A 22563-nucleotide genomic window follows, 5' to 3' on the forward strand; every position below is an offset into this window, starting at 1 on the left:
TCCACTCTTATTCTTTCATATCTGAAACTAGAAAATCCTCTATTGGTAAAGTTTCACTATTATGGAATCGTACACCATTAAGGCAACTGAACTAACAGTCTATATAACATACAATGCACATACTTTAATAAAAACTACAAACACAGCATATAAAGAATAAGCATAATCCTTAAAATTCACCCTATTGCATGTCAATTATTTTTTTATAGAGGATATGGACTGGTATAAAAGAAAAAAAAAAAGAGACAGGGCTACAACAAAATGAATACAATATACATACTAACAGATACATGAATACATGTAAGAATCATAACTTAACCATGGATAAATTGGAGTTTGTATGTTCTCCCCATGTTTGCGTGGGTTTCCTTCTACACTCTAAAAACATACTATAAGGTTAATTGGCTGCTATCAAAATTAACCCGTGTGCGTGCGTTAGGGAATTTAGACTGTAAGCCCCAATGGGGCAGGGACTGATGTGAGTGAATTCTGTGTACAGCACTGCGGAATTAGTGACGCTATATAAATAAATGGCGATTATGAATTATAGCTTGTCCGCATAGAGATGAAAATTCCTTGCTTGCAAGTAATCAGCAAAAAAAATTCAGCATAACATCGGGGCTTACATTGCCAATGAATGAACATTTTCAATTTTAATGCATTCAAATTCAACTTAATATACCATCTATGTAAGTTGATATGTTGCCTTCTTTTTATTAAAGGAAGTCACATTATTTATTCACCAGACTTGTGTGTTTGTGCATCATTCACTGGTAATTTCTGTATCTCTCCTGTTTCTTGGTTGTACAATTCTATTACTTCAATCTTTAAACAAGAAAAGTATTTTAAAAGTAGACATAGTAATAATGGTACTTTTTTTGTATTTTGATGGTACATTTTGCTGTATTTGCGGCAATTGGTGTTACAAAAAGAAAATTACATTAATATCCCACTGAATTGTCAGGGTATTTGCACCCCTGGGCTGCTAATGATGATTACAGAAAAAAAACAAAACATGTTTTGCAGTGATCAGTGTGTTTAAGAATTGGACCATTTGTAATAATTTTGTAGGTGTCCATTATAACACTTATGACGGTAATACAGCGATCAAACAATTACTGTGCAGTGTACAACAACCAACTCCCGGGCGTAAGTCAGACGTCTCTGCTGCCCATAGGAATATGACATGTCAGAATTTATATAATAAATACACAAAAATGTTTTCAAAGAATAAGATTGTGCCGATTCCAGAGATTTGTAAAGTGGTCAAAAAATATATATGGAAAATAGAGCTAAATACATAGCATGTAAATGTGTAGAATAAACCCGTGAAAAGATGACAAGGTAGATAAACATCAGACGTAGGGTAGAGAGGACCCTGCACATTAGGGCTTATACTCTGGTTACCTATAAGCAGACCTATAGTTATACCTCCAATAAGACCTCAGCTCAGCTGGAGAAATGCGTCAGGTTATGCAGTAATTTATTTTATGTATTTGTTTAGTAAGATATATTGCATCATACACTTTCAATTTGGAGAAATCTATACAATACTAGATGCAGATGTATAATCCTGCAGTGAAAACACTTTGGTGTACAGTACATGTTTAACTCTTAGATATTACATACAAGAGATATTATCTCAGTAGATTACCATTACTGGTGTCCTCAATCATACTACAATCAGGACATATCTGTTCCAAACAGTGTGCAAATATACCAGTTCCATTACAAAATCAGGACATGTGGAATCATCATTTTAGAGAAGCACTAACTGGAGAGCTTTCATCCAGATGGCATTTTATAATGAGACGATTCATCATTCATTCTACAAGTGGGATATGTCTGTTCCTAAAGAGATATTTGGCAACTTCGCAGTATCATCAGTGTTCAGAGAAATCTCTATCCGATTAGTGCGATTATGCAACTCAAATCATCTTACTTTTAATGCTAGATACTTCTGAACACTACCGTAATCCAGCAAATCTCAAACACATCACCTGTCTCCCAAAATCCTTTAAGTGTGCCCTTTGTAATGCACGCTGTGTTTGTACCAAACTTACCTCCATACATGATCTCTTCCTTTCAAACCACCTCAACCTTCTGGCAATAACAGAAACATGGCTCATGCAATCAGACACTGCCTCACCTGCAGCCCTCTCACATGGTGGCCTCCATCTCGCCCACCCCCCCCCAGACCGGGAGGCAGACAAGGAGGGGGGGGGGGGGGGGGGTTGGACTACTTCTCTCCCCACAGTGCACATCCACAGTTCTACCAAATGTCCCATCACTCACATATTTTGAAGTACAGGATATTCAGTTTTTTAAACCTATTCTCTGTGTGTTGCTGCGATTTATCACCCCCCTAAACTACACCAACAATTTCTTGAACACTTCTCTGCATGGCTCCCTCACTTATCTTCCGACATCCCCAACATTATCAGACGTGATTGCAAGATCCCTATTGCTGAACCAGGTTCCAATGCGGCTTCTCTTCTCAATTTCATGTTACCTTCTCGCCTCAATTTCTACATTCTCCTCCTGTGATAGGACAGTACCTCATTTGCACCAATCCCTAGCAACAGCCCTTGATCAAGTGGCTCCAGCAACTCATCAAGTTCCACATAGACTTTGAGGTCAGCCGTGGTACACTAAAGTAACATGAAATCTTCAAAAACGGAGTCAAAGCAGAATGACCTTGGCATAAATCTGACGATTTCCTCACATATACTGCTACCTACCACTCCTACCGAAATGCTCTGGACACTGCTAAACAAACATACTTCCTATCTCTCATCTCTGCTCACGCTAACCCCAAACATCTCAAACACATTTCAATCTCCTCACAATCCTGCCACCACTATCAGTGCCCAGGAACTTGCTTCCAACTTCAAGGACAAGATTGATAAGGTCAGACTAGTAATAGTATCCACTTCCTTGATTAGTAATCACCTCAAACTTCAATTGGAGAGGGGAGAGGAGGGGGCGGGGGTCATTCGGATTGTGCCAAAGTCTGGTGGAAGTGCTGGCATGGCCAAGGATGGCAGTGTTAGATGGGCCACCAGGTAGTATTTAGGAAGGGAAGGGAGGCCTTGGCTCTCATCCATAGAAAGTCCGTAGGGAAGGAGTAGGCCTGCCCTGTGCCATTTTTTAATATAGAAAGGGGATGATTGACATCCAATTGCAAGAACCACACTTTTGTCTTGGGTGGACTTTGTATTGAAGTATGAACGATGGCTAGTATTAACCCCCCCCCACAAGGGTAAGATTTGGTAAGGCACAAATAAGCCAAGCACAAAGCACAAGTTTAGAAGCCAGGCACCAAAATGAACCGCTCTAATGAGAGACCATCCTTTATGGCTACTATGGGCCTTAGCTACTTTTAACGTGTGCGTTTGCTGACGTTTGATATTGGACTTCTAGTTATAAGCTCTCCATTCTAAATTGTGGTGAGAAAAAACAAAACAAAAAAACACAAGATATAAAGACTTTATTGGGATGATGGGTTCAAAAATCATACACCTTAGATGAGGACAAACATAAAACACGTAACAGCGATATCAAGATGTAAACAATGCTAAAGTAACGCTTAATTGCCACCGACATTCCCCAAAAAAAATCCTCTTATAGGCATACCTTGTTGATCGACCCATAACAGTGCAATAGACCTTCAGCATCCAGCTTGTGCCACAAGATCAAGCCAGGGCATGGCCTCTCGGGGGCATCGGCTGTTCTATGACCCGAAACGATCTGGGAAGATTATCCAACGGATGGAGAATGAGCCGGTATAGCCAGCAGTAGACAATGTGGCAGTGTAGCTACAGGCACTTGGTAACTGCCTTTGTAGCGTGGTTTTGGGTTGGATTGTCTGGTCTTCAATACGGTGGACAGGTGTCCATGCCCCTCGCTCCTCCCACAGGCTGTGGTCACTTTCCTGGTGAAAGGAGACTTCAGAATGACCAACCTGATGTCCAGTATCCAATCAAGGCAGACCAAGGTAAGTCTGTTAGTGAACATGCTCATGGATCGTACATTGGACATCACGCATGACACTGGCATCAGAGCAGAACCAAGTAGGCACTGCTCAGTCACGTAATATTGAAGTGCTCTGTATAGGAGAGGGGTCAGTAACTTGCTGTAAAAATGCTGTTGTGTGTACAGTAGCTAAGAGAGCAAGTAGATAAACTGGCTGGTCCATGCTCATCCAGGGCCCCCATATTGCATTTGTTTTTAGAAACCTTCCCATTTCTAGCCCTCACTTTTGGAAGCATGAACTTTTGTGTCATTTTAAAGCCGACTGAACTGGCCCAACAAATCGCAATGATTAGAATTGCAGAGTAACGTGCGGCTTTAGGACTTTATTCATTTGTGAGTTGGGGTCTTTTTCCAGCAGAGCTTGCCATCTGCTCCCAGCTCCACGGCCCCGCTGGCCACAAGCTGCAAGGCGGCTGGTAAAGCTCGGTGCTCGGCCTTCTTCACCCTTTCAGACAAGGTTTCCTCTGTATCTCCAAACTCCACCGGAACAGCCTCTTGAAAGAGGATCGCCCCAGCGTCAACTTCCTCCTACAAGAGAAGTAACGGATTATAGAAACTCTATTCCAAGATCACAATCTACAGACATATGGAGATGGTCTTTTTTTTTTTTTTTATATAACCTAAATAATGATATTTAGAACTGGCAATTGTCAAGCAATTGCTGTTTAGACGTAATATGAAGATACTGGCTGCACTTTCAACAGAACCCAAAGAAAAAAAGAATTGTTTTATACACAGTTTGCTTCAATATTGTGTGTATCTCTACTATACATCACATGGAATAACAATATCCTTAACAAACACAGAAACAGCACGACCCTTCCCTCAAACATGCAAGTCACAACACTTATAGTTGTTACTGAACACAATGACCGCTTCAAAAACTTTAACATTTTGTTGTAATAGAACCTATGGAGCTGCTAGTGGGTGTTTTTTTTTTCTGTTTTATTTCGTGGTATACTTTTTAATGGGCAGCAAAAAGTTTGCATTTAACAGTCACAGATCAATGTCTCACTGTGCCAACCACCATTCAGAGGCCGATAACTGGACAGTGGCAATGATGCTTCTAATGCTGCAGATGTGCACACAAACATCAATGCATTCTGGGAAATTGAAATATCTATTGAGGGGGGGGGGGGGGGGGAAGTGGTAGAACACATTGCAAGCTCACTTTTGAACTGGCCTCAGCAGTGCCACAACAGTTGGGTATCTGTAGTTCCACAGGTATTAATGGAATAAAAAAAAAACAACGACGACGACATATAATTCTCAACTGCACACTGGCAGCTAAATATTGTTACGGTTGCACCAGTTGGAAGGTGAGGGGTTAAACTTACTATATCGATCCCTTTTACCATTTTGCTGCACCCAGCGACACCGTTTGAGGTTTAATCTTTGTATTTTTATATAGTGGTCTTATACCAAGGGGACTAGGTTCGGGCCCTACAGCAAGTGACAACTTGCACAGGTTTCCCAGGGAACATTATTTTTGGTAACAGTACAGCGATGTTGATACTTACAGCCACAAAATGCACCGTACAACCGGTGACTCTCACTCCGGCCTCCAGCACCAGCCTATGTGCATGAGCTCCTTTAAAGGACGGCAACAGGGACGGGTGGACATTAAGAATCTTCCCTGGATAGATGGGAGAACAGGTCACCAGACTGTACGTGAGTTATTTAAGAAGATCACTAAACCGAAATGGTTCCACGTTGGTTTAAATAAAATTACAACATGGCCAATATAGATATGAATATCATTAGAAAGCTCTTATTATAGAAGGCAGCACGTACTGTAGGTGCGGCAGACCATGAGTCGAGTGTACGTTACTTACCATTCCATTTGCTGACGAAAGGTCCAGATAAAATCCTCATAAAACCAGCCAGGCACACAAACTGGATAGAAAACTCCTCGAGGACTTGGTCCACTGCTCTGTCAAAGTCCTCGCGGCTTTTGTACTGTCTGTGGTCGATGACCTGAAATGTGGAAAGTTTAAATTTACAATTTAAAAAAACAAACAAACAAACAAACACAAATCCCAGCAAGACATCTACAGGAGCAGAACAAATCCTGGGTGGGACCAGGACCACCACTTGGGGGTGAGAAAAGTAACACAGTTAGTGGCTCGGACTCCCCAAGGGGCCCGCAGCCCACAAAATATTCCCGTGCCCCCTGTCTGAGGGCCCCCATCACTCCTGTTGGGTCACCTTTTGATTCGCTTTGTAAGCACGTTTGTGCCCACAGAGGCGCTACGGACATATCTGCCATCCCGCCATGCACGAGTGTGTTGCAATAAGATTTAGTAGACAACAGTCCACCATCAAGGGAGGTCTGTCGCCTGCGCTTGCTTTGGGCCCCGTGACTGCATGCTACACGTATCCACTGGGCCCAGGGTCAAGCGTGCCTGTCTGTTTCATTGGTACTGGGCACCACAATTTATGATGGCAGCCCTGGGTGGGATGGTTGTGCTCCCTACAGGGTCAGAAAAAGACTTCAGAGCAAAACAAATCCCCTTTTCTCCACCTGCAATAGAGAACAGTCAGAGGTATGTGAGAAAGAGGCCCTAAGACATGAGGTCTGGTTAACAAGGAAGACACCAGGAAATGGGACAAGATCAGTGTCAGAGCCACCTGGGCAGGCGAGAACAGCACACTAAACCTCTTCCCAATCTGGTATTCCAAAGACACTGGGGTTCAAAGGGAAAATATAGCAAACAGCGCTGAACCATCAGTAAGGACAATCAGTGATGTTACACGTGAGAAAACAATTAGATGCCTGTAAAACAAAAATGGCTGCCTCCACTGTGAGCAAGCAACACGTACACTTTATCAGAGCTGAAAGCAGATTTTATCCATAACAGACACTTTGTTCGGCCTTGAAATTCAAATGAACAATATAAAAAAATAAAAATAAAGAATATATCACCTTAGTTGGAATGTTGGCAGCTTCCGCCTTCTGCAGTCCTCCAACTCCAGCTTTGTTGGATATTACCAGGGCAATATAGGCAGCACTACCCGGAGACTTGGTGCTCTTAATTAAAGCTTCAAGATTTGTACCTTGGGATAAAATACAGAACAAGCCATTAGATTCTCTGTTGCATTCAGGTTTTACAGCTGAACCTAAAATAAACCACCTGTAAACTAGGACTTCATCCCTATGGGCAAACCAGTTTGTGATAAAGCGAAGCCTTAATCACAACCTGCAGCAATATAAGCCCCACTAGCTACTTACACATTGGAGATAAACTTCTGCCAGACAAGTCAATAGAGGCAGACTCATACAGCTGCACACAGTACAGATTCCTCTACAATGATTGGTCTAGGATCAGTCGCATGGTCTTTACCTGTGCCAGAAATGAGGACAGCCACTCTCACTTTCCCCTCCTCGGTCTTGTCCTGTCCATCGTAGACAGATTCCGAAATATAGGTTTGCGGCTGCGATTCCGTCCTGCTCAGAGCGGCCATCAGATTCTTTATTTCCACACTGTCGGAGTCTAATGAGAGAGAAGTCATGTGAAAGTGTCTCTTCGTGAAAATATAGTGTCAATGCGTTTCTTTATGAAGATCACCAATTAGCTTTTGCTTTTGGATCCATTTAATGATGGAGGGAACAAGAGAACTAAGAAATGCAATGACCTACAAAGACGTCAAAGAGTATGTGCACAGAGTGCAGAATAGGCGGGTTCATCAATGAATCCACCTAGGTTCCCTAGAGATTATCTACAGCCTTCATGTACAAAATAATTTTACCTTTATACTATAAGTTCTGAAAAGTTGCCCCCCTACCCTCTTATTGGATTTATGGCAGTGGCTCCACCAACAAACCCTCATCTGTGTTGGAGTCAATGATCCCATCAAGGTGCCCCAACGGGAGAATTGGTCTCCGGCAGAGCCCCATGTGGGCACCACCTCCTGGTCTCGCCAATACACTGATAATGAGTGGTCACAATGAGACAACAGAATCATGGACACCAACAGCACAAAGTTCCAGAGAAAGGAACTTCATAATTTAAAGGAGGAAGACAACAGTTTTTAAGATTAATACTTCAAAATTTACATATAGATTAAACCCCCCTGACCACTACATCTGGTGTTTGAGGCTATTCTAGCGGAACTTTTGGGATAGGGAGGGATTATTTACCTGTGTACATAAATGAAAAAAAAAAACCACAACATAAATTAAGGGATAAGTTAAACCAAATGTACGTAGAAGCCACACCTTTGTGGTATGGGGTCACTTCTCCAATGAGCCACGCTTCTTCCACCGCCTGGACCTCCTTCAGAACCTTTTCAGCAAACCCCTTCTCCACTACGAGTACTGCGCCAATCCCACAGTTAAATGTCCGTGTCAACTCCTGCTCTGACAGAGCTCCTTCTTTCTGCAGCCATGAAAATATTCCTGGGATCTTCCAGCAGAGAGCATCTGAAAAAAACATCACACCTACATTAGCCTGCAATACACAGGTGTTGCTTGGGTCAATGGAGAGCAGATGTCCCGTGTAACATTGTGCGTTTCTGGGCATTCACTTTACTCTTCTCGCTTACCCAGAGTGACTCCGAGAGATGTAGGCAGGACCCTGGGAATGTTCTCTAGCAGACCGCCACCAGTGATGTGAGCGTACGCTTTTACATGGCCAGATTTAAGGACGGCTAAGAGGGTCTTGCTGTAGATCTTAGTAGGCGTCAATAAAAGTTCTCCTGCAAGATAAAAAAATAAATAAATCAAAACAACCCAAGGCAGATTACAGACCAGTGCAGGGTAAATGCTCTAAAAAGAATAAATATAAAAAGCTTACAAATAAACCTTACAGAGCTTCATTAGACTGGCTCGAGACAATACGATCCTAGCTATAAAAGTAAGGGAGGTGTTAAAGTCATGGAAGGGTCTTGTGTGGTGGCTCCGAGAGGCCAGCAAGTCGGGGACTTGAGAGCCAAGCGGCATGTGGTAGAACTTTGGAGCAAGGAAGTGTCAGCTGTGGGCATTTTTTGGGAAGAGTGATGTGAGCGTGCCAAGCTTATTTTCAGGCCCTTTTGAAGGGTGGCACATGCGACACTTGAAGTATGTCGTGTTGCCAAACACTGACCTAGAACAAAAACCACTGAACAGTGGAGACATTACAAAGTCTCACCAAATGTCATGTTCCCACACCCTGGCAGTGCTGGAGAGGAGAGTTCTCGTCCAGATTTCTCAAGAACCTTCCTGACCAAGCTGAAGCCGTTGCTATGAACTCCAGAGGAAGAGATTCCGATAACCAGGTCCCCTGCCGTGATCTTCTCCAGAAGGGGCAGCATGTGGCCCCTTTCCACCGCACCCACAGCAAAGCCAGCGAGGTCGTACTCGCCAGGGGCGTACATTCCTGGCATCTCGGCTGTTTCACCTCCTGTCAGGGAAATAGCATGTAAGAACAACCACCGATAGCACATGACAAGAGGAATGAGATGAAAGGCTGACTGGCCAATAACTTGAAAGATGCACCCATCCCCTATACAGTGACTGGCAGCAGTTTGTGTGGGATGAAGCAGTAGTCATGACAACGCAGACTATCCATTGTTCTCTCAGAACCAAGAGAGACCACTGGAGTCAAAAGGTGATTTTCGTACGTAAATACTGATAAATTCAGTCAGAATCTGGGGTTTAGGGAATTAAATGTGTTACATTACCAAGAAGAGCACATCCAGCCATCTGACAAGCTCTGGCGATACCGGAGACCACCGATCCAGCCACCGTCACATCCAAGGCCCCACAGGCAAAGTAATCCAAGAAAAATAGAGGCTCGGCTCCCTGCGCCAAGATGTCATTCACACACATAGCCACTAGGTCCTGACCAATGGTGTCGTGCTTCCCACACGCTTGTGCAATCTACACACATAAAAAAAAAAAATTGCGTTAGCGAGGATGTGTGTACCAGTTATCCATACAAACTGGAGAAGCCGTTTTGTGGACTTAATGAAATGCCAGCCCATGAATTCACTAGAAACATTACGGTGCCAAATGCTTCCGGGATACCACCAATTTATAGCTTACGTCTAATAAGTGGCTCATTCTCCAAATTAGCCGCTACCATTATTTGCAGAGGATGGAAAACCAAGACGAATATAGAGATAATTATACACACAGGTTGTCTTCAAACAGTCATGGAATGTGATCTTTAGATGTACAGGAACAAGCCCAGGGAGGATGCATCAGTATTGCACATCTGTACAACTGTCCTTAAATGTGAGGAAAGTGCATAGTATAATGTTTCAGGGACCACACTGACCCCCTCCCCTACAGGCGATCTATTTAATGGTGATTTATGGATTACAGCATCCTGACATGTTTGTTCAAGTGGTATAACAGACTTCCATGCAGAGTAATGGCAAATTTGCACCATCTAACAAGAAAAACAGCGGGTGTGGTATATAGTAACAATTGATGAGGTTGGGAGGGAAAAAAACCCCCACCACCACTCCAACAAGTTCAACCTATTTGGATCTCCTGCGACCCCTCGCAGATTTGAAATTGATCCAGATGAAGCAACCACCAATCTGTTTCATATTGGGTAAAATCTCTCCTGACCCAATACTGCAGTCAGATTCCTCCCCGGATCCACTACTATCCTTCATTTGATGTCAGATTGAAGGGACACACTGTAATCCAAGCTCTTAAGGTAGTAAATTAAGGATCTGACGCCGCCGGTAGAATGTACGTGGCTTAGTAAAGAACCTTGTACAGGCGGCGCCTCCTTAATTTACTACCTTAAGAGCTCGGAGGACAGTGTGTCCCTTCAATCTAACGTCATCGGACGCTGCCTCAATATCCTGAAGTCTGTGTTTCAAGCTGCCTGTTTTTCCATTGGGTCGGTGAAGAGGTCATCGGTGTAATAATGCCGGGGTAAGTAGTGTCGGAATTTCCTGCATCGTAAAAGTGAGTACCACCACCCAGAACTGTACTCCATATTCAAGATGAGGTCCTACCAATGATTTATACAATGGCAAATTACACTGCATCTTTGCCTTTTTTATGCATGGCAATACTTTATTGGCCCATGTAGCTGCTGCTTGACATTAAGCAGTATTGCCAACTCTACTGTCTACGAGCACTCCCAAGTACTCCTATACACTTAGTGTTGGGGGGGGGGGTTCTCAAACTTTGCTTAACAGAACCAGGTAGAGCCAGTTACCATTTAGACGTTAATTTCTGCTTTACCTTCAGTTTAGTTCCAACGCCGTCTGTTCCAGACACAAGTATGGGGTCCGTAAATCCTGCAGCTTTAAGGTCGAACAGACCGGCAAATCCTCCAAGCTCCGCGTTGCATCCTGTTGGAAAACACCTGGTTACAGCCACCCTAGTGCTGCACAAATACAAACAACTCACTGGATGGCTACACCGACTGTACCTATAAGGTCGGCTGCAATGGACAGTTAGTGGAAGTGGTTTTCAAATACAAAGTCCTTTAATTTTGACCTCTTAAAGACCATTTCGTTGAAAAAAAAACCAAAACACCAAAAATTTCCAGTGTGTATTATATAAAAAAAAAAGTTTAGGATTCAATAAGCCTATTAATAGGGCTAGATTATTAGATCTGGTACTGACGCAGACCAACATAACACTTCCTGTACTGTCCACTCGCACAGAACGGACACATTGATCAGTATTTAATAGTACTCCACCTCTTCCACTGTGTGCTGCAATGATGGGGATTTAGGGTGAGAACAGGACTATACATCAGGGCAGGGACTAGGTATTACCCGCCCAATTAATCTGGGGTCCCCAATACCACACATTACACCCGTCGTACCTGGTCTAGCAGTGGCTGAAGCAAAAGGCTTAATTTTCTGCACTAGAGCGTTCCCAGCCCCAATATCCACACCGCTGTCTTTGTACGTCAGAGACCTGTCAATAGAGAACACACACATAAAGATACTTTTCTCTAGTTATAGGTCCTCCAGCGCACAGACAAAACCAAGAGGGTGAACATCATTTATACAGAATTAAAAATGTAATATAAGGTGCTGTTGCCACATGATAAATATTGTACAGTGACTGCAGACAGGGTACTGCAGACCTGTGTACTAGTATGAAGTGACTGACAGTTATGGTCAGAACATCTATTTTCCCCACCACTATCTCATCAGAGAGGAGGAGTCCATGATAGTTGATACTACCAATGTCTAGAGGTAGAAAAGTTTGACGGATTCTCATTTAAACGTTACACAAAATACACTCTCCACGAGAGGTCATGCCTAGCGATGGCAACATTATCCAAGCATCATATGATAACAAAAACATTCCATAGTTTCCACCCATTTACCAAATTTACTTCAGCCAAATCCTGACCATATCTTTTATATTAAAATCAAACAGGAGGTGCCCAATTTTTTTTTTTTTTTTTTTTTTTTTAACATGCTCTAAAAATTGAAGTAAATGGCAGGCTGATCGGGGTGACCACATCCTAAGGCTCTGGCTGCAGCTTAATCTTTACCAAGAACCTGAAAATTTGGCACAATCCAGAAGCAAATCCAAAATTTGCTGCATCATTTACAAAGAAATCCCACTGTAAGCATCAGCTGGGCAGTAATTCTGACTCTTCAGCAGTTTGTGGGGATTTGAAAATACCATATAACAGGTGAATTACACACACACACACACACATACAAACACACATACAAACACACATACAAACACACATACAAACACAAACACACAGTGTAAATTACAGGTGTTTTATGGTGCATGTCGCATCGGCCTACTGCAGCCTATAGGAAATAATCAAATACTAGCACCAAGACTGATGAAAGGTCAAGACTGTTAAAGTATAAGCATTTCACCTTACAGCACAATTTAGGGTTTACATTTTGGTATCCGTTTTAAGGTATTTTTATTGGATGTAAATGGACATTAATGGGCATGTTTAATAATGGCCTTAAAAAATATTTTTCCCCAGGAACCATCATGGGAAAGCAGTGATAAACTTTACAGGATTTATGTTAGGTGTAAAGGGAACCCATGACTGTAGCTAGGCAGGTTTCCCATAACTTTACTCTATAAAGAGGTCCCAACTTGGACACCAGATGTTCCAGTCCTGTGACACTGCACCCATGACTGCAACGGTCAAACTGAATTAACAGCAAAGGCTGCTGAGGTTTGAGATCACCAGAGCAAAGCCCTCCCCCCTCCCCAAATAAACCGGCAAGTTTTTCAGTCTGGGATTTGGAAGCAAGTTTACAGGAGTCCTGGAAACCTATGTACTTTTACTTTATGGTAGGTACACAAGCATTAACAAAAATATATACACCTCGAGTGTAATAAAGTTTACAGGAAAAGCATGCTGTAATAAAAGTGTAAAGGGTCCTTAGTGTTGGTTCACAACCTCCCCTGCCAAGAGCACTTGGCTTCTAATCCCAGGCAGGATTTTTGTTCTTTCCGCGCCCCAGCTCCTGTTTTGTGGAGCGTAACCAAACAAGATAAAAAACAAAAAAAAACACAACTTAATTTTATTACAATTTTATTTTAACATATTGTACAACTGCAAACACCACAGTAAATCAAAACCAGATTAGTCATGAATCAGTTTCCTCGCTGGTCTTCCAATACACACCTGTGCTGCTTGAGATAAGCGATAGCTCGGAAACCTATGTCCTTTCTGTAAACTGCTCCAGAAAACGTGATGGCTTCCACTCCTTTGTTGGCTTCTTCCAGAGCAGATACCAAATCCTTCCTAATAGCAGTGACTGTAAGAACTCGTCCACCACTGGTGACGACCTGGCCATCCTTCAGTGCCGTACCAGCATGAAACACCTCCAAACCAAGCTCTCTGGCTTTAGAAAGTCCTGGAAGACAACCCAAAGGATCAACAAATCCCACAAAACACAATGTAACAAGGTAGAATGGAATCTAACCCTTCACCGATGTGTGTGTATTAGTCTGACAAGGATAAACAGACTAGCAAGTCAATTAATTGACAGAAAGTATCAGCTTAGGATGCGATAATATCAAATTGTCTGTCGAGAACTTCAGAAGGGGATATGATAGCGGCCCAAAGGCCTTTTCAAATTCTTTAAGCAGTATTCATGAAAGAATCTTCTTGTATTTCTATGACCGTGGCAATTGTACATTAGATTGGGAGGGAAATAAAAGTTTGACTGTATCTTTTGCAACTTTACAGCCATTGTAAACACAGTTAGAGGTTAGTTATGTTATTTTTTTCCCCCCAAGCTAAACCCCCCACAAATATAATAAAAAATAAAAATCAATATTAAAGTCACTACTACACAATAAAAGGATAGAAAAAAACAAACCAAAAAAAAAAACCATTCATGTTAAAGACAGTGATCACAAAATATTGTAAATGACAAATTCTTACCTGTGATTTCCAGGCCCTTGGCATAATTACCAGGATAACCCCCACTGGCCATAACCACAGTAACAGCAGCATGGTCTTCTAACCAGACAGGCATAACGCTAGCAAGTCGGCCATCGATAGTGGCCTGGATAACCTCATACAGATCACTCTGAAGCAGTGGCAGAATTACCTTTAAACGTTAAATGATAAAGTATTTAAGAATGTTTATTCCAGACTGAGGTTTTCTGTTCACGAACCACATGACGTCCTACTATGTAATATCTGGTAAGGAGCTAATGTGTCCTTTACTACGGAGGTACATCAGACATTTACCTTCAGTTACAAAAGCGAGCAATGACCCAACACCGGTAGCGAGAGACCAGTCGTACCAGAGGGACCAGCGGTTACACAACACTAACTTTAGGTCAGTGGTACAGAGCAGGGAAGGATGAACAAGACGGGGATCTTATCTTGTCCTATGGTTCTGCTGCAATTAACACCTCAGCCAAAGTGTACATCCAGTGCAAATATGGGAAGGCTTCATTTAGAGAAGGAGTCGATTTGGGTTCCCAACATGCATTTTTATTTTAGGGTGAATAAGTCTGAACCCTGGAAGTCCTAACGGTTATCACATTAGTATGCAAATCAGAACCGCTCCAGTTCAGTGCTTGCCCACATTACTCTACATATAATATTCTGCCACGTACCTGACATTCTGGGTCCCCAAATCGGCAGTTAAACTCCAGGACCTTAAACCCGTCCTTTGTACACATTATACCAGCATAGAGAACACCTGAGGACACATTATGAACAGGGTCACTCAAAATGGCCCTGAAGAGAAACCAATTCAGCTGTTCCAAAATGACAATCTCGTTATAAGCTCAGTCAACACACGCATCTTTCACAAACACATAACTGATGACCGGTCTTCCACACATTGTCATGTCACTCATGTATGTGTTCACTCCAAGACTGAAAACCAAAGGGGAGCTAATTCTGTGTACTCCTCCCCACTATCTGACACACACCGATAGGTTCAATTAACACAAAACGTTGGCTGCACTGCACTAGTCTTAAAATGACACCAGCACCACTGAAAATGAAACAACTCACCGATATATGGAGCACCCTCCTCCCGAATTCCATCAACGGCTTTCTGCAATACAGTGTCCCGGATTTCATCTAGTAATTCCTTGGATATCTGATGAGGCAGAGAAAGAAAGTTGTAGAAATATATCCGGGCTCTGCAGACACTATTAGTGCTGCCTACACTCCAACAAGCTTCTAGAACAGGCCTGTCCAACCTGCGGCCCTCCAGGTGTTGTGAAACTACAAACTCCAGCATGCTTTGCCAGTAGACAACCTGTTGATAGCTGGAAGGGCATGCTGGGACTTGTAGTTTCACAACATCTGGAGGGCCGCAGGTTGGACAGGCCTGTTCTAGAATATATATTGTCGTTGACCATCGCTTCAAAATAAAAAGGTACTTCAGACCTTTTATTTTGAAAACACAATTTTTTACATAACAGATTCTAGTTTTATAAAGCAATTCTTACGAGGGGTTTAAATGAAAAACAAGAACAACAAACTCACAACTAATGTTGTGGATCTTGTGGGGTGAGAACAAAGGTTATCCGCACATTAGGAGGGTGTGAGGTATTAATCCCCCCCCCTGTAATGCCCCCAAAGTCTCACTTACTACAATGCCAGCCTTGGAGTTTATCAACATCACCGTTTGACGATACACAAAATGCCTCAGAGCGTTTATTTACATTGTGAGGTATTCATTCCATACAAGTTTTTAATACATTAGAAAAGACGAGTTAGAGACACAATGAATAATTAAACACATGGCGATTTATGGATGTGAAAGAAGGACGTCATTTTATCAAAAGAACATTCGTACAATTGAAAGTGATCTCAGAATCACGCACAGCTTGGAGGGCATTTATAGAAGAACTCACGAACGCAGAAGATACGGCCTAGATACAGAAATCTTATCGCATCACATGACATATTCCAGACCTGGGACCTACCTGAGGGGCTGGACAATAGGCTCCCATCCCTCCTGTGTTGGGACCTTCATCTCCATCCATCAGTCTCTTGTGATCCTGGGCAGGCGGCATTGGGGCAACAGTGACCCCGTCAGTGAAACACAGGCACTGCAGAGCGCGACAGAAAGCGTTAGAGATCCTATTACAGAACAGACAGGAAGTAGGGAGAACGCTTTGTACCAGTATTATAAACAGCAGTCACAGCAATGGCCGACAGTTACATTGCTGCAAGAACACAACCGGTTACATTTCTAAAGCAGGAGAAATAACCGGGTATACATACTATTTTTGCACGTCTATGTAAGATAAGGCCACACAGAGGATTGGTCACACAAGTGTCGGGACTATCAGAATAATGACATTTGCAGCGGCTCGTCTCTATAGCAGAGAATGTAATATAGGCAACACACAAGCACGATACATACAGACACTTCTTCGCCAACCAGCAGCTCTTCCACTACCACCGTCTCCCCAGCGTCTCCAAATGCCTTGTCCTGTATTAAGAAGCAGGAAGTCAGTCAATCACGTGTTGTAAAACAGGAGAATAGTAAATCTCTGCAACATTTGATCCCAGTAGGAGTTTATTGCTCAATATAAATTAATATGCTCAGTAACATTCCATTGGGCTGCTGAGGGCAAACACTCATTCTCTGCCTGTAAATGGGGACATTCATGGAACTTAGAACACTCTGCTCAAGACACCTCTGGAGAATACCCCCAGCAGCATATAAATAACTATATACATACAATTCTGCAAAGAATTAACACAACCCGACATGAATATATAAAAAAATGTTTGAGGTTTGCAGTTTATTTAATGCTTCAACAGCACTGCAGGGCATCTTGTGGCGTTAGAAATAATAGCTTAAACATTAACTTGACAGTAGTAAAAATACAAAATTATAACCTTCTGCGCAGAGTCCAGTTACTACATCTTAGTGCTTTTACATAGGAACCATTTGCCCCATGTATTGGGCAGTTCACACTATTATTCTGTAGGACATCCAAAAACACTGGAAAGAGGTCCGAGACTCACCTGCATGATCTCATTCACAGCTTTACAGGCTTCCTGCTTGCTGCTGGCTACAATCACACCCTTCCCAGCAGCCAGACCACTCGCCTTCACTACCAGAGCTGGGAAATCAGCACTAGAGAGACACAGGATACAGAGATAAGCAACGCAACTCCCTGCACTATGCTAGATGAATTCTTATAGAGGAGCCATGAAAATTATGTAGCACTTCAGGTTTCAAAACATCCTTGAGAGGCTTACAGCGGAATTTGGATCTTGCTAAAATTCTGCAGGCTCAATTGTTACTGTTTAATTGTTGGAGGGTGTTTATTTATATTCATTATAGATGGCATAGATGCAAGGGAAGACAGTGTAATTTTGCCACTGTATAAATAGTTGGTAAGACCTCATCTTGAATATACAGTACAGTTCTGGGCACCACTCTATAAAAAAGATAATTTGGAACTAGAAAGGGTTCAGAGAAGGGCGACAAAATTGATAAAGGTTATGGAGTCATTAAGTTATGAGGAAAGGTTAGCCAGTTTAGGCATGTTTACTTTAGAAAAGAGGCATCTAAGGGGAGATATGATTACTATGTACAAATACATTAGGGGTCAATACAGAGAGCTTTCATGGGAACTTTTTACCCCAAGGACCATACACAGGACACGTGGTCATCCCCTAAGGTTAGAGGAGAGGAAATTTGACAACCAGCAAAGGAAGGGGTTCTTTACAGTAAGGGCAGTCAAGATATGGAATTCATTGCCAGGGAAGGTTGTGATGGCAGATTCAATAGATATGTTTAAGAAAGGGTTAGACAAATTTTTAGCGGAAAGGTGTATCCAGGGATACGACCGTTAATTTAAAATGAAGGATAGTAGTGGATATAGGGTAAAAATAGGATTGCAATATTGAGTCTGGGGGGGATTTTCCCAATTGAAACAGATTGGCGGTTGCTTACTCTGGATTAATTTCAAATGTTAAGTGCAGGATCGCAGGAGATCCAAAATAGGTTGAACTTGATGGACTGGTGTCTTTTTTCAACCTCATCAACTATGTTACTATATTATTATAAATTCTCTTCCTTCACCCGACTATCCTAAAACCTAACCCTGCTGCATGCAATAGATAGTTAGGCCATAACTGGCCCTGATCACTATGTACCTCTGCCAGCTACATGAGTAAACAGATCAGTTATTCGCTCACGTTTCATGCTCTTATTCCGGAATAAATACTTTGTGCAAGAACTTGTGAGAAATTTGATCATGAATTATTTTAATTAATTTAATATTGAAGGTTTCTTAATGAAGTAGCATAAACCATCTTTCTGCTCCTACTCTCCTTTTAGAGAACTTTATTCCAGCAAACTACAAGTCATGTAGCTATTTTCAGTGGATAATTAGTGATACTGGTCACCTAGTAATAAAACTGCAGGCTTCCTTCGGGTCAGTGAAGGACTTCCACTTAGCTGTGGGGATGCCATGCCGGTCCATAAAGTCTTTGGCAAAACGCTTACTGGCCTCAAGCTGAGCTGCTTTTGCTGTGGGTCCAAAACATCTCACACCGGCCGCTGTCAAATCATCGACAAGACCTGGTATAGGAGGAGTCATTTACTGTCAGTGTATATGGACAGAAAGATCACTAAAAAGGGAATTCAAATTATACATATCAGATAAGCTATTATTGGGTTCTCAATAAAGGCTCATGCAAATTTAAAGCTTACTGGGCGGGGCTTTGACAACTCTGAACAAGGCCCCTATAGAGGGAGGAACTCCTGCAGGATCAGCCAAGTGCTCTGCTATAAATCAGTAGATCCAGCAAGTGCCAGAAAGCAAAGCTTCGTATTTTATTTCAGGTCCCCTTATTAATCATTAAGGTATCCAAATGAACAGGGAATACAGATCTTTAAGGGTCAATATGAACACACAATTACCTGCAGCCAGAGGAGCTTCTGGACCAACCACCACGAGCGCAATGTTGTTGCTCTTGCAAAACTGGATAAGTTTGGGATGGTCGCTGGTTGGGACATCTACGGGGGAAGTCAACAAAGTCAAACTACAGTAACAAGATGTAATGTCACGTCATGAAACCTGATTATACACAAGGCAATAAAGCCTCCATTCCATGCATTTAGCGTACAAAGTACCCAATACCCATTGGCCTGAATCTGGATACTTAGATCCAACAGAAGACAAGCTCAATTATTGCAGTTTAGAAGTTATCCTTCATTGCCGGAAAACTGACAAATCTACAAACACCTACTGACAAAATCATTAACATGCAAATGAATTAAACATTTATTTTTAGTCGACCGATACAAACCACCAGTTATTGGAAGACAGACTTGGGAAATCTAAGGTATGTCAAGCTGCAATTAAACAACCCCATCCCATCAGTGAGCCATACAGCTCCTGGATTCCTGTACTTTGTAATTCTGGTTTTGTGAGCGCTGCGGTGTACATCCAGGAACATTTGGTCTGTCTGCAGTACACACAGAGTGAGCAGGACATGGTACGTAATCGTATCGACAATTACATGTAATATTGTTATGTACTACATTATACTGTGGTGTTCAGGTGTGCAATGCCTTTCAAGTTTAAGGGTATTCATGAGGCAATTACTGTACAGGTTGGAGGCAGAGATATGATTAGTTACGGTATCTGTAGAAAGAATAATTGAAATAAAATAAAGCAACGTGCCCAAAGTGCAAGAAATTGTGAGACAATGTCTTTACTTCATCAAACTTGGCTTTTCATTCTCTGTTGGAGACCAATATATCAGTAGTTCACTTTCTATTTCAATGTGCATACTACACGGGGTTAAAATAAATAATAATTAATTTTGAAGCTATTGAGCATTTCTAGGACTTCCAAACCGCTTATTGCATTAAACTCATGATGTTCCATTACTTGTTATTAGACAATGCTCCACAACAAGTGCTACATTTATATAACATAATAAAGTCCCAATTTAAAAACAAATACATCTACTAATAAACATTCAAACCGTATGTAAAGACCCCATATGACAACAGAACTTGATATTGTATGAAATATAAACAATGTCAACATCGGCTCACTGCAATTTATCGTCCTCATACCGCACCACTTCAGATTAAGGGACCATAGACAGTGGGGATTTGAGTAGCAGGAGTACGTACTGTGCATTTCTGATAATGACCTACAGTCAGCCATCCATTACTACGTACTCTAAAGAGGCCGACTGCAGGAACACACAGGAAATCTGCTATGTATCTACGAAAACAAATAAGGATGCCCCTCAAAATTTTAAGTTTAAAAATTATTTTCAGCTCTGATCAGCTCTGATATATATTACTGGTAGTATTTTTTTTATCTAGGGCAACATTCAATTTAATAACCCTGAAGAAAATTCCTGTTTGAGATGTATATTGATACCATGGCAATCCCATGCCGATGCTTAGAGTGGTTACCACAGGATTGTCAACCTTTGGTAGTGCCAACATAGCATGCTGGCACAAGCTGCCCACCTGACAGCTATTAGTACAAATAAAAGGTGACTAAATGAAAGTGATCCTTTGTGTCCTATATGGAGATATTCATAGATATTACGCAAGTACGATTTTGCAGTACTGATCACGGGACGCAGCAATTAACAAATGAATGGGAATGTGATCGTCACATGTCCTCTGCAGGATGTAGAGGAGCTAATCAAGTTAAAAAAGACTTGCTATTCTTTAAATTTTCTCCCGAACCCAAGATATACTTCTTGCAAATATAGTTAGTGCTTTGTCATAGAATGTGTTGGATCCATGCATAGTCCCAGAACATCCAACATCCACACAATGCACACGGATTTTCCATTTCAATTATTTTAATATCTTTACTGTGCCAATCATCGCAATCAAAACACACCAATCTGTTCCTGTGTCAGTCTGAAATAATCTGTGTAGTGACACAATCAAAGGGGAGGAGGCGCAGCGCAGAGTAGACCAAGCTAAACTTTATGAAGGTTTCAAACACAATGGAGCAGCGGACTTATAGAGGAGACACACAGAAATAGAGGGGTTCTATTGCTTCTAACTTTATATAGGTAAAAGAAAGAAATATATGTTAAACAACCTTTGAAATAGATTACTGTACAAATACAATATAAAGTCAAATAGTAGCTTTATTCACTCAGATATCAAGAAGTACAAAACAACAACAAAAAAAAAAGGACTGTAACCACAGCAACCACTCATTGGGGCTAGTGTCTTTATAGTGCAGGCTAAACAAATGAAAGCAAACATCTGACTGGGTGATGCATTACAGCAGGATATTAAATAATTCTAAAAGTCAATCAATGATTGTGCCAAGACCTTATCCATGGAGTCCATCAAAAGTGTCAGACTCAGAAGGGAAGGCGACACTCACCAGTATTTGAGATCTTCCCACTGCCAGCTGTGCCAGCATTCCCCGGTGCCACAAGGATCTGTTTGACATGGGCAGACTGTGACAGCTTCCAGACCAAGGCATGCTCCCTGGCTCCGCTGCCAATCACTAGAACAGTTGCAGCCATCTCTACAATACATGACAATACTTTGAGGAGTTTGTGGGTCACAAGGGAGGGAGAAATGACAGGTGGGTTGTTGTGCAGGGAAGTTGCAAGTCCTACATAAGCAGTGAATAAGTACTAAAAAAAAGAGTGGGGCAAAGTCATAACTAATAATATCTGATGCACTTATTGGGGAATGCAATGTGCACACTGTGCACTCTCTATCATGGCATAAGACGAGTGTAATGACTACTAATAGAGAAAAAGCAGAGAGAGGAAACACTAATAAAAGTATTAAGTCAGAGTGGGCTGCAGAGAGTAATTGGAGAGTATGGGAGGAAGGATCAGAGCATTAGGAATAGATGTGAGAGCATTTTGCCTGGGACAGGTACCTTAGTGCAGACTACACCAGCTGGAGCGCTGTCCTCTCTGGGTGACACCACGTGGAGCGCCCGACTTAAAGATTTTAAAGCTCAGCCAAAGATCCTCTGCGTCATGTGCGTGCTGACGTCAGAGCAATGCTCTCTGGCACCTGGGATGCACTGCGCAGGCGCAGACCCGAGAATCCGGCAAAATATTCTCTTCAACAGCGTTCAAGTACAAGGACATGCCGTGGGTGACG

General features: G+C 42.1%; 1 protein-coding gene across 1 annotated transcript; it reads right to left on the bottom strand.

The window, feature by feature from the left end:
• Window positions 1-3474: 3474 nt before the first annotated feature.
• GART (phosphoribosylglycinamide formyltransferase, phosphoribosylglycinamide synthetase, phosphoribosylaminoimidazole synthetase) lies at window positions 3475-22484 on the bottom strand. The gene is made up of 22 exons (XM_075197199.1): window positions 22334-22484; window positions 21821-21967; window positions 19360-19455; window positions 18843-19017; window positions 17451-17562; window positions 16840-16908; window positions 16397-16522; window positions 15474-15561; window positions 15068-15153; window positions 14382-14550; window positions 13617-13848; window positions 11817-11911; window positions 11225-11334; window positions 9697-9895; window positions 9165-9416; window positions 8581-8733; window positions 8255-8458; window positions 7380-7529; window positions 6962-7092; window positions 5871-6012; window positions 5556-5671; window positions 3475-4563 (listed from the first exon to the last, which is right to left on the bottom strand). The coding sequence occupies exons 2-22, from the start codon at window positions 21963-21965 to the stop codon at window positions 4363-4365; spliced, it is 3051 nt and encodes a 1016-aa protein (XP_075053300.1). The 5' UTR covers window positions 21966-21967; window positions 22334-22484; the 3' UTR covers window positions 3475-4362.
• Window positions 22485-22563: the final 79 nt, after the last annotated feature.

Source organism: Mixophyes fleayi, chromosome 2 (assembly GCF_038048845.1).
Source record: "Mixophyes fleayi isolate aMixFle1 chromosome 2, aMixFle1.hap1, whole genome shotgun sequence".
Classification (NCBI taxonomy): domain Eukaryota; kingdom Metazoa; phylum Chordata; class Amphibia; order Anura; family Limnodynastidae; genus Mixophyes; species Mixophyes fleayi.